Genomic DNA, 16,272 nt, shown 5'->3' on the forward strand with positions numbered 1-16,272 from the left:
TCTCGCGAGAGTTCAATACGGAAGTGAGTCATCTGGCGCGATTTTACGATTTATCAGAGTGTGACTCGTTTTCATTGGAAGATATTTTGGCGGACAGAATTTGATTGGCTAAAGATAACGTTGCGCGCACTATTGTAAAAGCGGGAAAACCCCAAGGTTGCACATTTCACCAACATCTCTTGACGTGACAAGTAAACATTTAAATTTCATCATGTCTGGCCGTGGTAAAGGTGGTAAAGCTAAGTCAAAGGCAAAGAGCAGGTCATCAAGAGCCGGATTACAGTTTCCAGTCGGCAGGATACATCGTCTTTTGAGAAAAGGGAACTATGCTGAGAGAGTAGGTGCAGGGGCACCCGTTTATTTGGCAGCAGTGCTGGAATATCTCGCAGCTGAGGTTCTGGAGTTGGCGGGCAATGCTGCCAGAGACAATAAAAAGTCGAGAATCATTCCACGTCATCTTCAGTTAGCTATCAGAAATGATGAGGAATTGAACAAGTTGTTGTCTGGTGTAACCATTGCACAGGGAGGCGTTCTACCAAACATTCAGGCCGTCTTATTGCCAAAGAAAACTGGTTCAACCAAGGGAGGAAAGCCGTCATCACAGAGTCAAGAATATTAGGTATAAACATTTTATAATACTTTCAAGAGCTGTATGAATGGGATGTTTTACAGGGTATTAGCCATTTGCATAAAAATTGCTGCTGAAGTCGCTTTCAGAGTGTACAGCGAACTTGCCCTTTCCGAACCAGATTTTAATTTTTTATCGTTTTACTTCGTCAAGTTTATATTTTAAATATAAATTTAATCGTAAATGCTGGACAAATATGTCACGATTAAAATAATGTGAAAAGAAATTCGAAACAAAACATTGTTTGTAACAGATTTCTGTAATTGATCAGACTGGTACTGTGCGTAATCCGGGTCATACTCGCCTATTCCGAATCACCACAAATGACCTGAAATGATTTTCTTACTACTATCCACAACAACATAAAACAACCATCTTGAATCGAAAACTGAAATTATTTTATGTCAGGAATAGAAATAATCGCATTTAAGGCCAATTAAATGACTAAAACGATAGGCATGACATCCTTCTTTGGTATTATTGAAACATTCTGTTTTATAACAGTCATGTGGGCGGTCTTGTCCTTTATGTGAATTAAATAGTCATATTGTATAATAATACCTCCGCACTTTTCTTTAACATCTGGCCATGGGTAAAAACAATAACATATTAATATTTTGGACACATTGAATCGATATTTTTTCTGCAATCTTTAAACAACGTGCAGCAGAACAGAACTGAAGATGTGTGATTCGGAATAGGCACAGTGTATGCCATCTATATTTCCTCTTTAGGCATCTCAATGGTCAAATTGTTTTTAATGTGGGATATATGACTGGAAAGAGCATAAAATTTCCTTCTTTTTAATCTCCCTTCCGTTTCATTTCATTAAAAAAACTAGAACGCAAGCGCTCTTTGAATCTGACATTTTTGTTTATATTCGTCAAATTTCCACATAAGAAAAAGTATAGCATTTGGACAATGTTGCAAATATGTATTATGTAAGAATAATTTGAACATTTACCAGCAATTAATTATTAGTTTAATGTATTAGATATAAAACCAAAACATAGCTTACGGTTTTTCTTCACGTATGCGCGACGGCTGCTTAAAAACTTGGAAATGAGTCAAATTACAGACTGGTTCGGAATAGGCAAGTTCACTGTAGCAAGATCCTTAAAGAAGTGTTTGGAATGAAGACATGTGGGATGTTGTCTACAGGATCATGAGGATGGGGAAATTTTTTTGCTTACTTGGTTATAATCTTGAAATTTACTCTTGCAGGCATAGACCTATCCACCCAGGCCTATCTTGTTGATAAAAAATGGGTCAGTTCGAAGGCAAAGAACCAAAACATTTTTTGTGTAAGCACAGACTTGGCACCTGCAGGTTGTGCCCTTGTTATCATAAGTTTACTAGTTATTTACATACTGATTTAGACAGTACAAGATAGCATGATTAAGTTTGTGTACATTAGCATATAACGTAACAAAACATTAGCTAAAAAAATCCAGCATCAGATGTTATATGGATGTGACCATCAGAATATAAAAAATATTGCCTTGCCAGTTAGGATATGGTATCCAGAACTAAGCAAACATTAAAATTTTAAAAAATGTCCAGTTAGTACTGGTATAGAATCTAGGCAACACTCTGAGCTCTAGATAAGCTTAATAATATTGAAATTATAGTGAAAAAGTATTTACTCCCAAAACTTGTAAATGAAAGCTGAAATGCAAAAGAGTACATCCGCACCGAATAATTACCTGGGTGAGTATTTTACTCCCAGAATTTTGAAATCAATGCTCGAAGTTGTAACTTGTATAAGGGGTTAGGATCATTGACCTTGAATACCTTGCACTTTGCCTATGTGGGATTGAGTCTGGCTTAGGGCATTGAATCTAAACCATATAAATTAACAATATAATCCTCATTACTGAACTTGACAAGACACAGTCACGTAATTCATATAATAATACTGTGCCACTTCATTTCTGAATTCAGGTACTTCTTGCACAATAAATCTTATCAAGATAATTTGCAAAAGTTTGCAAGGTCACAGAGACTTTAAAACGCACACATACAGTACAGTGGATACTAGATAGTCACACAGCAATGTTATTTGCTCTTTTGAAGTTTTCTATTATCTTCTTCTGTGTCTCTGTCAGCACTGTAATCCCCTTCCTGCACAAAAGCATTAATTCCGTGTGTGAAAGTCCATTTTTGATGATTGTGCAAATCTATAAAAATCCTTAAAGGGCTTTTGATCCTGCAAGCTTAGATTTTGCCAGTTTTACATCATTTTTACTGTGATAATTCAAATTTGCACTTAGCTGGAAAAAATCACTGTTAATTGGTAAAAATTCAGAAAACGTAATCCAGTCAAAATTTTACCTGTACGTTTGAAACATTTGTTTTATCAGTAGACAGTACTTGAGCATGTTGGTCCTGCATCTGCAAAAAGTTGCTTAATCATCCAATTTCTTCTATTTCAGGTTATATTGCTGTTGCGGAATCCAGTCATTCACCACATCACAGATCACAGTAGTTTTCATCATCATCATCATCCCCAAGCAATAGAAAGATGTCTCTGCCAAGTGATTTTATTTTTAAAGAACAGTTTTAACACAAAAGACAATTTAAGCTTCTACAAAGTGATAGATGTATTTCAGACTGTATCTTGTTGCATTTGTTCTAATCAGGTTCTGATTCACTTCACACTTTGCTTTCTGTTCTATATTCTTCTTTTCTTTTAAATAAATGTCATTGAAATTTAAATGAAATGTTTTGTCATGTCATTATTTCTAAGACAGTTTGGTTCTCTTTAATGTCCAATGAGTTGCATGATGTTTTCCCAGTCCTCAGTTTTAAGCTCACCTGAGCACAAAGTGCTTAGGATGAGCTATTGTGATCACTCACTGTCCGGCCACACTTTCCTTTAAACAACATCTCCTAAACCACCAGGGCAATTTTGGGATATTTCTTGGATGGTCTTAAAAAATTGTTCTAATAATTGAATTCCATACAGAACTCTGGTTGCCATGGCAACCGAAAGGAAAAACTTTAAAAATCTTGTCATAGGGCTTTTATATTTTGGTATATAGCATCATCTAGTAGTCCATTACCAAAATTATTCCCCAAGGGGCACATGGTTTACATGAAAATCTTGTTCAAAACCACAGGTATTTGTTATGTAGCATCATCTAGTGGTCCTCTACCAAGATTGTTCAAATTATCCCCCTAGGGTCAAATATGGCCCAGCCCTTGGGGTCACATGGTTTATATAGACTTGTATAGGAAAAACTTTGAAAATCTTCTTGTCCAAAACCATAGGGCCTAGGGCTTTGATATTTGGCATGTAGCATCATCTAGTGATCCTCTACCAAGATTGATCAAATTATCCCCCAAGGGTCAAATATGGCCCCACCCTGGGGGTCGCATTGTTTATATAGACTTTTACAGGGAAAATCTTCTAATCCAAAACCATAGGGCCCAGGGCTTTGATATTTGGTATAAAGCATCATCTAGTGGGACTCTACCATCTTTGTTCAAATTATCCCCTAGAGTCAAATATGGCCCCGCTCCGGCGGTCACATGGTTTATTTTGACTTGTATAGGGAAATACTTTGAAAATTTTCTTGTTCAAACCCACAGGGCCTAGGGCTTTGATATTTGGTATGTAGCATCATCAAGTGGTCCTCTACCGAGTTTATTCAAATTATTCCCCTAGGGTCAAATATGGCCTCGCCCTTTGGATCACATGGTTTATATAGACTTATATATGGGGAAAAACTCTAAAAATCTTTGTGTCTTAAACCACAGGGCCTAGGGTTTTGATATTTGGTACGTAACATCATCTAGTGGTCCTCTGCCATGTTTGTTCAAATTATCCCCCTAGGATCAAATGTATGCATTATTCTAAATAATCTTCATGCATTAGGCCAGCATTTTTTAATTTTCTGGTTTAAGGGAGCGCCGACCCTATTTTTTGACAAAACAAAATGAAAATAAAAGTGATTTTCAGTATTTTTATTTTATCCGCCTACCGTCCATAATTGCTGCTGCCAAAAATAAAAGTTTAACTGTAAGGTAGAGGTTTTTAATCAAGATCAGCAGACGCATGAAAAATGGCGGCCTCCATGAATGTAAACTGTGTGAAATTAAATAGGAAAAATATACAAGTTAACAGAAAATAATCTTTGGAATAAGTTTACAGAGATAACAAGTATTGTAAGCAAATTGGATCTGAGTAGAAATTACAAAACCTAAAGCTCAACATTAGGAATAATCACATACGAAATATGACCTTTACTATCAACGCCGTCCAGATCATGTTGAAAAATCTGGCGTATCACATGTACGAGATTTGTTGTCTGTATGTTATAATTGGACAACGATCAAATTCATGAGGGACTGTCAGAAAATACCACAATTGATAAAAAGGAAAGAAATCAAATAAGGCCAACATTTTTTTATTTTCTGGTTTACGGGAGATTTTTCAAAAAATTTGGGTCGGGGGGGGGAGACAAATAAAAATAAAAGTCCCAATTTTGAGCAGTCGACCAAATAAATAAAAATAAAACGTCCAAAAGGATACAATTTTTTTATTTTTTGTAAACCACAGAAAACAAAAGCTTGCAAGCTTAAATTGCATACACTCTCACAAATGAACTATTCTGAACTGGTTTATATCTCAGAAAATATCTCAGAAAACTGTTGTTTTCTTTTATGTGTAGCTTGTATGAATAATGCCATTTTGAAAGTTACCAAGAATATGCACTATTTGTGTTTTTGTATGTATCTATTTTGTAGTGAAAGTAGACTTGTGGAAACTTTTTCATTATTAAACATACATATACCACAGTTGACATTATCATATCATAAGACCACTGCATAATGTTTATAATTTAAACATGAATAAAAACTGCTTTAAAATGGGGATAATATCATATGCAATGACTACTTTAGGTCTGCATCCTGCATACATGCATATTAATTGGCTGGAGATGGAGTCTTAAAAGACAGGCATTGTCATACTAGAAATGAAAAATACAAATTGATAAATATTATGCACACTGGCTTTAAAATTAAATTGCTTTGGTTAAGTTTCGGTGGCTTGAATATTGTTTTATATTTTGCCGACTGTCAGTGCCACCTATATTGTACGACAAGCCAAAACAATCTGACTTTTGGTTTAGCTAAAATGTGTACAAAATAACAACTTTATCGGCTGATTTTCAAACAACATTATTGGAGGTTTATACATGTAAGACTCTTCACTGAGATGGGACTTGGAATTAGTAAATTATGAGTCCGAAAAATTTATTACTGGATATGTCATTATGTGTTCCTCAGTGTCAAAGGTACATGTGGCATATAGTGTCTGACTGTTTGTGCCAAACATACTTTCAAAGGGTCATCTTACAGATTTTGTCGGTATACTTAATTAAGTGAACATGACAATATATTGCTTGGAGTTTCGTGTTTCATAATTATCTTTTGAGTAACAGTACCTGGCTAGAACTTTAGTCCAACTACTTTGACGTGATCCTAGGAAATATTGAGATAAACTCTTATATGTATATGGCCAATATCTCTACTCGGATTAGATTGCCCGTCACAAATATTAAACAACCGTTAATCTGACGGTCCAATTATTTTGACTAGTTTGAATCTTTTATCAACATTTATCATTGTCAAGCAATTTGCAGGGACATGTCATTTTACATTGAAATTGCACTTTGTTTTGAACAGAACTACTGAAAATTGTGGTATTAGTTATTTTTTCTTCTCTAAAAAATATGTTTAGCAAGTTGATACTCACTTTTGCTCTTCCATTCTGCCATTTCTTTGGTTTCTTTCCTTTTTAGCTCACCTGAGCACGAAGTGCTCAAAGGTGAGCTTTAGTGATCACCCTGTGTCCGGCGTCCGTCGTCGTCCGTCGTCAACAATTTGACTGTTAACACTCTAGAGGTCACATTTTTGACCCAATCTTAATGAAACTTGGTCAGAATGTTACCCTCAATAAAATCTTGGACGAGTTCGATATTGGGTCATCTGGGATCAAAAACTAGGTCATCAGGTCAAATCAAAGGAACAGCTTGTTAACACTCTAGAGGTCACATTTTTGGCCCAATCTTAATAAAACTTGGTCAGAATGTTACCCTCAATAAAATCTTGGATGAGTTCGATATTAAGTCATCTGGGGTCAAAAACTAGGTCATCAGGTCAAATCAAAGGAAAAGCTTGTTAACACTCTAGAGGTCACAATTTTGGCCCAATCTTAATGAAACTTGGTCAGGATGTTACCCTCAATAAAATCTTGGACGAGTTCGATATTGGGTCATCTGGGGTCAAAAACTAGGTCACCAGGTCAAATCAAAGAAAAAGCTTGTTAACACTCTAGAGGTCACATTTTTGGCCCAATCTTAATGAAACTTGGTCAGAATGTTACCCTTAATAAAATCTTGGACGATTTCGATATTTGGTTATCTGGGATCATAAACTAGGTCACCAGGTCAAATCAAATGAAAAGCTTGTTAACACTGTTGAAGCCGCATTTATGACTGTATCTTCATGAAACTTGGTCAGATTGTTAATATTGATGATCTTAAGGTCCAGTTTGAATCTGGGTCATGTAGGCTAAAAAACTAGGTCACCAATAATAATAGGATAATTGCTGCTGCCAAAAATAAAAGTTTAACTGTAAGGTAGAGGTTTTTAATCAAGATCAGCAGACGCATGAAAAATGGCGGCCTCCATGAATGTAAACTGTGTGAAATTAAATAGGAAAAATATACAAGTTAACAGAAAATAATCTTTGGAATAAGTTTACAGAGATAACAAGTATTGTAAGCAAATTGGATCTGAGTAGAAATTACAAAACCTAAAGCTCAACATTAGGAATAATCACATACGAAATATGACCTTTACTATCAACGCCGTCCAGATCATGTTGAAAAATCTGGCGTATCACATGTACGAGATTTGTTGTCTGTATGTTATAATTGGACAACGATCAAATTCATGAGGGACTGTCAGAAAATACCACAATTGATAAAAAGGAAAGAAATCAAATAAGGCCAACATTTTTTTATTTTCTGGTTTACGGGAGATTTTTCAAAAAATTTGGGTCGGGGGGGGAGACAAATAAAAATAAAAGTCCCAATTTTGAGCAGTCGACCAAATAAATAAAAATAAAACGTCCAAAAGGATACAATTTTTTTATTTTTTGTAAACCACAGAAAACAAAAGCTTGCAAGCTTAAATTGCATACACTCTCACAAATGAACTATTCTGAACTGGTTTATATCTCAGAAAATATCTCAGAAAACTGTTGTTTTCTTTTATGTGTAGCTTGTATGAATAATGCCATTTTGAAAGTTACCAAGAATATGCACTATTTGTGTTTTTGTATGTATCTATTTTGTAGTGAAAGTGACTTGTGGAAACTTTTTCATTATTAAACATACATATACCACAGTTGACATTATCATATCATAAGACCACTGCATAATGTTTATAATTTAAACATGAATAAAAACTGCTTTAAAATGGGGATAATATCATATGCAATGACTACTTTAGGTCTGCATCCTGCATACATGCATATTAATTGGCTGGAGATGGAGTCTTAAAAGACAGGCATTGTCATACTAGAAATGAAAAATACAAATTGATAAATATTATGCACACTGGCTTTAAAATTAAATTGCTTTGGTTAAGTTTCGGTGGCTTGAATATTGTTTTATATTTTGCCGACTGTCAGTGCCACCTATATTGTACGACAAGCCAAAACAATCTGACTTTTGGTTTAGCTAAAATGTGTACAAAATAACAACTTTATCGGCTGATTTCAAACAACATTATTGGAGGTTTATACATGTAAGACTCTTCACTGAGATGGGACTTGGAATTAGTAAATTATGAGTCCGAAAAATTTATTACTGGATATGTCATTATGTGTTCCTCAGTGTCAAAGGTACATGTGGCATATAGTGTCTGACTGTTTGTGCCAAACATACTTTCAAAGGGTCATCTTACAGATTTTGTCGGTATACTTAATTAAGTGAACATGACAATATATTGCTTGGAGTTTCGTGTTTCATAATTATCTTTTGAGTAACAGTACCTGGCTAGAACTTTAGTCCAACTACTTTGACGTGATCCTAGGAAATATTGAGATAAACTCTTATATGTATATGGCCAATATCTCTACTCGGATTAGATTGCCCGTCACAAATATTAAACAACCGTTAATCTGACGGTCCAATTATTTTGACTAGTTTGAATCTTTTATCAACATTTATCATTGTCAAGCAATTTGCAGGGACATGTCATTTTACATTGAAATTGCACTTTGTTTTGAACAGAACTACTGAAAATTGTGGTATTAGTTATTTTTTCTTCTCTAAAAAATATGTTTAGCAAGTTGATACTCACTTTTGCTCTTCCATTCTGCCATTTCTTTGGTTTCTTTCCTTTTTAGCTCACCTGAGCACGAAGTGCTCAAAGGTGAGCTTTAGTGATCACCCTGTGTCCGGCGTCCGTCGTCGTCCGTCGTCAACAATTTGACTGTTAACACTCTAGAGGTCACATTTTTGACCCAATCTTAATGAAACTTGGTCAGAATGTTACCCTCAATAAAATCTGACGATTTCGATATTGGTCATCGGATCAAAACTAGGTCATCAGGTCAAATCAAAGGAACAGTTTGTTAACACTCTAGAGGTCACATTTTTGACCCAATCTTAATAAACTGGTCAGAATGTTACCCTCAATAAAATCTTGGATAGTTCGATATTAAGTCATCTGGGTCAAAAACTAGTCATCAGGTCAAATCAAAGGAAAGCTTGTTAACACTCTAGAGGTCACAATTTTGGCCCAATCTTAATGAAACTTGGTCAGGATGTTACCCTCAATAAAATCTTGGACGAGTTCGATATTGGGTCATCTGGGGTCAAAAACTAGGTCACCAGGTCAAATCAAAGAAAAAGCTTGTTAACACTCTAGAGGTCACATTTTTGGCCCAATCTTAATGAAACTTGGTCAGAATGTTACCCTTAATAAAATCTTGGACGATTCGATATTTGGTTATCTGGGATCATAAACTAGGTCACCAGGTCAAATCAAATGAAAAGCTTGTTAACACTGTTGAAGCCGCATTTATGACTGTATCTTCATGAAACTTGGTCAGATTGTTAATATTGATGATCTTAAGGTCCAGTTTGAATCTGGGTCATGTAGGCTAAAAAACTAGGTCACCAAGCCAAATTAAATGAAAAGCTAGTTTACACTAGAGGCCACATTTATGACCATACCTTAATGAAACTTGGTCAAATCTTGATGATCTATAGCTCAAGTTCAAATCTGGGTTAGGTGGGGTCAAAAACTAGGTCATATCAAAGGAAAAGCTTGTTAACACTCTAGAGGCCACATTTATGACTATATCTTCATGAAACTTAGTCAGAATGTTAACTTGATGATCTTTAGGGCAATTTTGAATCTGGGTCATGTCGGGCAAAAACTAGTCACCGGGTCAAATCAAAGGAAAAGCTAATTAACACTGTAGAGGCCACGATTTATGACCATATCTTAATGAAACTTGGTCAGAATGTTAACTTGATAATCTTTAGGGCAAGTTTAAATCTGGGCAATGGTCATGTCGGGTCAAAAACTAGGTCACCGGGTCAAATCAAAGGAAAAGCTAATTAACACTGTAGAGGCCACGTTTATGACCATATCTTAATGAAACTTGGTCAGAATGTTAATCTTGATAATCTTTAGGTCAAGTTTAAATCTGGGTCAGATGGAGTCAAAAACTAGGTCACTAGGTCATATCAAAGGAAAAGCTTGTTAACACTCTAGAGGCCACATTTTGACTATATCTTCATGAAACTTAGTCAGAATGTTAAACTTGATGGTCTTTAGGTCAAGTTCGAATCTGGGTCATGTCGGGTCAAAAACTAGGTCACGGGGGTCAAATAAAAGGAATAGTTAGTTAACACTTTAGAGGCCACATTTATGACCATATCTTAATGAAACTTGGTCAGAATGTTAATCTTGATGATCTATAGGTCAAGTTTAAATCTGGGTCAGGTGTGTAAAAAACTAGGTCACTAGGTCAAATCAAAGGAAAAGCTTGTTAAGACTCTAGAGGCCAGATTTATGACTGTATCTTCATGAAACTTAATCAGAATGTTAATCTTGATGATCTTTAGGTCAAGTTCGAATCTGGGTCATGTGGGGTCAAAAACTAGGTCACCGGGTCAAATCAAAGGAAAAGCTAGTTAACACTTTAGAGGCTACATTTATGACCATATCTTAATGAAACTTGGTCAGAATGTTGATCTTGATGATCTTTAGGTCAATAGGTCAGGTGAGCGATACAGGGCCTTCATGGCCCTCTTGTTTATCAATTGTGGTATTTTTCTGACAGTCCCACATGAATTCGATCGTTGTCCAATTATAATATACAGACAACAAATCTCGTACATGTGACACGCCAGATATGTTTTCATCTGAACAGCGTTGATAGTGAAGGTCATTTTTCGTAGGTGATTACTCCAAATATTGAGCTTTAGGTGTTGTAATTTCTACTCGGATCCAATTTGTTTACAATACTTGTTATCTCTGCCAACTCATTCCAAAGATTGTTGTCTGTAAATTTGTATATTTTTCCAATTTAATTTCACACAATTTACATTCATGCAGGCTGCCATTTTTCATGCGTCTACAGATCTAGATTAAAAACCTCTACCATACAGTTAAACTTTTATTTTTGGCAGCAGCAATTACGGACGGTCGGTGGGTAAAGTGAAAAAAAAAAGTACTGAAAATGACTTTTATTTTTATTTTGTTTTGTCAAAAAATAGGGTCGGCGCTCCCGTAAACCAGAAAATTAAAAAATGCTGGGCAAAATGGAAGAGCAAAAGTGAGTTAAACATTTTTTTTTTTACTTTGAAGTCTTGGGGGTTGGAGAAGAAAAAATAACTTATACCACAATTTTCAGTAGTTCTGTTCAAAACAAAGTGCATTTCAATGTAAAATGACACATGTCCCTGCAAATAGATACAAATGTACACGTGAAAAAAAATTGAAACTACATGTAGTCAAATAATTGGACAGTCAGATTAATGGTTGTTTAATATTTTTTACAGGCAATCTAATCCGAGTGGAGATATTTCTCATATGAAAAGATTATCTCAATATTTCCTAGGATCGTGTCAAATTAGTTTGACTAAAGTTCTAGCCAGGTACTGTAATTCAAAAGATAATTATCAAACATGAAACTCTTAGCAATATTCTCATGAGTCCTGTTCACTTGAAGTATACCGATAAAATCTGTAAGAAGACCCTTTGAAAGTATGTTTGGGACAAACATTCAGACACTATATGCCACATGTGCCTTTGACACTGAGGAACACATAATGACATATCCAATAATAAATGTTTTTTCAGACTCGTATTTACTTACTAAGTCCAAGTCCCATCTCAGTGAAGAGTCTTGTAAATATCCGATACTGTTGTTTGAACATCTGCCAATAAGGTTGTTATTTTGTACACATTTTAGCTGAACCAAAATTCAGATTGTTTTGACTTGTCGTACAATATAGGTGGCACTGACAATCGGCCAAATATAAAACAATATTTAAGCCACTGAAACTTAACCAAAGCCATTTAATTTTAAAGCCAGATTATCAGTTTGTAATTTTGGCTTTCTAGTATGACAATGCCTGTCTTTTGAAAGTTTTTATCTAAGACAAATAAATATGCATGTATGCAGGGTGCAGACCTAAAGTAGTCATTGCATATCCCCATTCTAATAGCAGTTTTTATTCAATTATGCAATGTTCTTATGATATGTCAGCTGTGGTATCTGTCTATTTTATTATGAAAAACCACAAGTACATTTTTACTACAAAATAGATACATACAAAAACACAATCTTTAGTGACTTTGAAAATTGCATTATTCATACAAGCTACATATAAAGAAAACAACAGTATACTGAGATGATGAGATATAAACCAGTTCAGAATAGTTCATTTGTGAGAGTGTTTGCAATTTAAGCTTGCTAGCTTTTGTTTTCTGTGGTTTTCAAAAAATAAAAAAAATTGTATCCTTTTGGACGTTTTATTTTTATTTATTTGGTCGACTGCTCAAAATTGGGATTTTTATTTTTATTTGTCCCCCCCCCCCCCCCCCCCCCCCCCCCCCCCCCCCCCCCCGACCCAAACTTTTTGAAAAATCTCCCGTAAACCAGAAAATAAAAAAATGCTGGCCTTACTAAACTTTCTATCAGGGCTTCACTACAACTTACAAAATAACTGTCAGTGTAAGTCATGAGAAAAGCGTGCATATTGTATATTGAATACAAAGGGATTTAAACAAATGTAGGTCATATTTTGTCTGCCTGATAATTTGTTTGAAAAAGGACCTATCTGATTTTTCTTTCACTTTTGATCAGTGTTTAATGAACATTGGCATCAGTTTATTGATCAATTCAGAGTTGTCCCCCTTTGATTTATTTGGGTAGGTACCATCTCTACATGTGGTCCAGGGCTCAATGTTATAAAAATTGCTTTGTGCATGTAAATATTGAGCCGGGACAAGCAAAAAGTCTGTCAGTTGCCCATTCATCATGTTAGGTGGTTCTTTGAAATCATGTAATTCACCATTCTTAAACTTTCCCTTCTTTCAGAAGAATAATTCACAAAAATCATCATCCTCTTCCTGACGCTGGATCTTTCTTCCAGTTTTGTTTTGGCCTCATTTTCACATCTAGGAGTCCCTTGTGTCACTGCATTGGATTTTGTCTTTGTGCGACCAACAACAGTTACTGTGTTTGTCATAGAAGGCACCAATTTTCCCTTGATTATTCTATTCAAGTATTTTCTAGGATATGTGTCGTACAGTATTGAAAACATCCTTGTTCAAAGTAGTATCAAATTTTTGAGAAAGGTACTGTTGTTTAGTAAGAAAAATGAAATATGAAAACTAAATTATTGTAAAAAAGAAGTACTCAACTATTGAGTTTCAAACAGGAAGCAATATCAGTTGCAATTTAAATTTTTAGGAACAGTTACAGCAACGATAGTCCAGTAAGCAGCCAGAATGATGGCCTTCTTGTACCGGTATTTCTTTAAAAACAAGAACTCTCCATAAGACTGCCAACGCTGGACTATTTGAATTGTTTTGGAGTTAGTAACTTGCATAAAATGCTATGACTTAGTTTTATAAATCCTAATAAACATGCAGTTTCAATTCAATATTTGCATTAGTTTCTGATATAACTTGCATGCAAAATTTAAACCAGGATTTTCCAAGTCCAAAAGAGAGCATAATTTGCCCAAGATACATGTCAGAGTTATGGGACTTGACTCAGAGAGGTTGGTAATTGACCTAGAAAAAGAAAAAATAAGTTCCAAAACTATATGCCTATAAATGATAGCTATATGTACTTGCATGCAAAACTTTAACCAAGGTGTGACGCTGTCGCCAGGGTGAGTAGAATAGCTCAGACTATCCTTTGAAAAGTAGAGCTAAAAATATAGCCCTGCAAAAAAGTTAGTATTGGTACTGTCAGTTTGTTGCAAAAAATGGCACAAACAACTTCCAGTTTAAGTGACTTCAATGAAACTTCATATTGTCCGTAAGTATTGACCTGGTACCCATGAATATTCCGTATATTAATTGTCAATTTCCGAACATAAATAGCGATATACATGTTACATATATATATTATTCTTAATTGATATACTGTTGCATGTGCAGGTAGCTGTGCGGACAAAGCATTTAGCTGCCAATATCAGGGTTATTTAGTTCGAGTGCTACGTCTGTCTATATTTTATATGCAGACTTAACACTTATTTGATCAAACGTATCATGATATTTATGTTTCATTTGTTAAAAGTTATTATATTTACCCGTTGTAAAAAATGGAATAAAATTTGCTTTAAAAGTATCTTAAGATAAAAAGACGAATTACTTATCACCAGCGTTCCTGAAAATAAATACTACATGAGAAAACAATTAAAATTTATGAAATATGATGCATAAAATAATGTAAAAATAGAACAGTTATCGGTAACATTACATTAAAACAAGAGGACCATGATGGTCCTGAATCGCTCACCTCTTCCCACATGACCCAGTTTTGAGTATGACGTCGTTTTTTCTATTATTTGACATAGTGACCTAGTTTTGAACTTGACCTAGGTATTATCAAGATAAAAATTCTGACCAATTTTCATGAAGATCCATTGAAAAATATGGTCTCTAGAGAGGTAACAAGGTTTTTCTATTATTTGACCTATTGACCTAGTTTTCGAAGGTACGTGACCCTGTTTTGAACTTTACCTAGATATCATCAAGGTGAACATTGTCACTAATTTTCATGAAGATCTCATGAAAAAATATGGCCTCTAGAGAGGTCACAAGGTTTTTTCTATTTTTATACCTACTGGCCTAGTTTTTGACCGCACGTGACCCGGTTTCGAAACTGACCTAGATATCATCAAGGTGAACATTCAGATCAATTTTCATGAAGATCCATTGAAAAATATGGCCTCTAGAGAGGTCGAAAGATTTCCATAATTTTAGACCTACTGACCTAGTTTTTGACCGCACGTGACCCAGTTTCAAACCTGACCTAGATATCATCAAGATGAACAATCTGACCAACTTTCATACAGATCCCACGAAAAGTATGGCCTCTAGAGAAGTCACAAGGTTTTTTTTTATTATTTGACCTACTGACCTAGTTTTTTAAGGCACATGACCCAGTTTCAAACTTAACCTAGATATCATCAAGGTGAACATTCTGACCAATTTTCATGAAGATCCATTCACAAGTATGGCCTCTAGAGAGGTCACAAGGTTTTTCTATTTTTAGACCTTCTGACCTAGTTTTTGACCGCAGTTGACCCACTTTCGAACTTGACCAAGATATCATCAAGATGAACATTCTGACCAATTTTCATACAGATCACATGAAAAATATGGCCTTTAGAGAGGTCACAAGGTTTTTCTATTATTTGACCTACTGACCTAGTTTTTGAAAGCACGTTACCCACTTTCGAACTTGACCTAGATATCATCAAGATGAACATTCAGACCAACTTTCATACAGATCCCATGAAAAATATGGCCTCTAGAGAGGTCACAAAGTTTTTCTATTATTTGACCTACTGACCTAGTTTTTGAAGGCATGTGACCCAGTTTCGAACTTGACCTAGATATCATCAAGCTGAACATTCTGACCAATTTTCATGAAGATCTCATGAAATATATGGCCTCTAGAGAGGTCACAAGGTTTTTCTATTTTTAGACCTACTGACCTAGTTTTTGACCGCACGTGACCCAGTTTCGAATTTGACCTAGATATCATCAAGATGAACATTCTGACCAACTTTCATATGGCCTCTAGAGAGGTCACAAGGTTTTTCTATTTTTAGACCTACTGACCAAGTTTTTGATGACACGTGACCCAATTTCGAACTTGACCTAGATATCATCAAGATTAACATTCTGACCAACTTTCATAAAGATCCCATGAAAAATGTGACCTCTAGAGTGGTCACAAGCAAAAGTTTACGCACGCACGCACGCATGCACGGACGGACGACGGACACCGCGCGATCACAAAAGCTCACCTTGTCACTTTGTGACAGGTGAGCTAAAAATGTTTTAAGGTGATTTCG

At 35.3% G+C, this 16,272-nt stretch overlaps 1 protein-coding gene across 1 annotated transcript; it reads left to right on the forward strand.

Annotated features, from left to right (window-relative positions):
* The first annotated feature begins 123 nt into the window (after nt 1-123).
* On the forward strand, nt 124-3,351 carry LOC123554129 (histone H2A-like). Its single transcript, XM_045344048.2, has 2 exons — nt 124-619; nt 3,064-3,351. The coding sequence occupies exon 1, from the start codon at nt 212-214 to the stop codon at nt 617-619; it is 408 nt and encodes a 135-aa protein (XP_045199983.1). The 5' UTR covers nt 124-211; the 3' UTR covers nt 3,064-3,351.
* The last annotated feature ends 12,921 nt before the right edge of the window (nt 3,352-16,272 follow it).

Source organism: Mercenaria mercenaria, chromosome 7, assembly GCF_021730395.1.
Source record: "Mercenaria mercenaria strain notata chromosome 7, MADL_Memer_1, whole genome shotgun sequence".
In the NCBI taxonomy this organism is placed as follows: domain Eukaryota; kingdom Metazoa; phylum Mollusca; class Bivalvia; order Venerida; family Veneridae; genus Mercenaria; species Mercenaria mercenaria.

Coding starts and splice junctions, on each gene's coding strand:
- LOC123554129 (XM_045344048.2), top strand. CDS start 212: ATGTCTGGCCGTGGTAAAGGTGGTAAAGCTAAGTCAAAGGCAAAGAGC.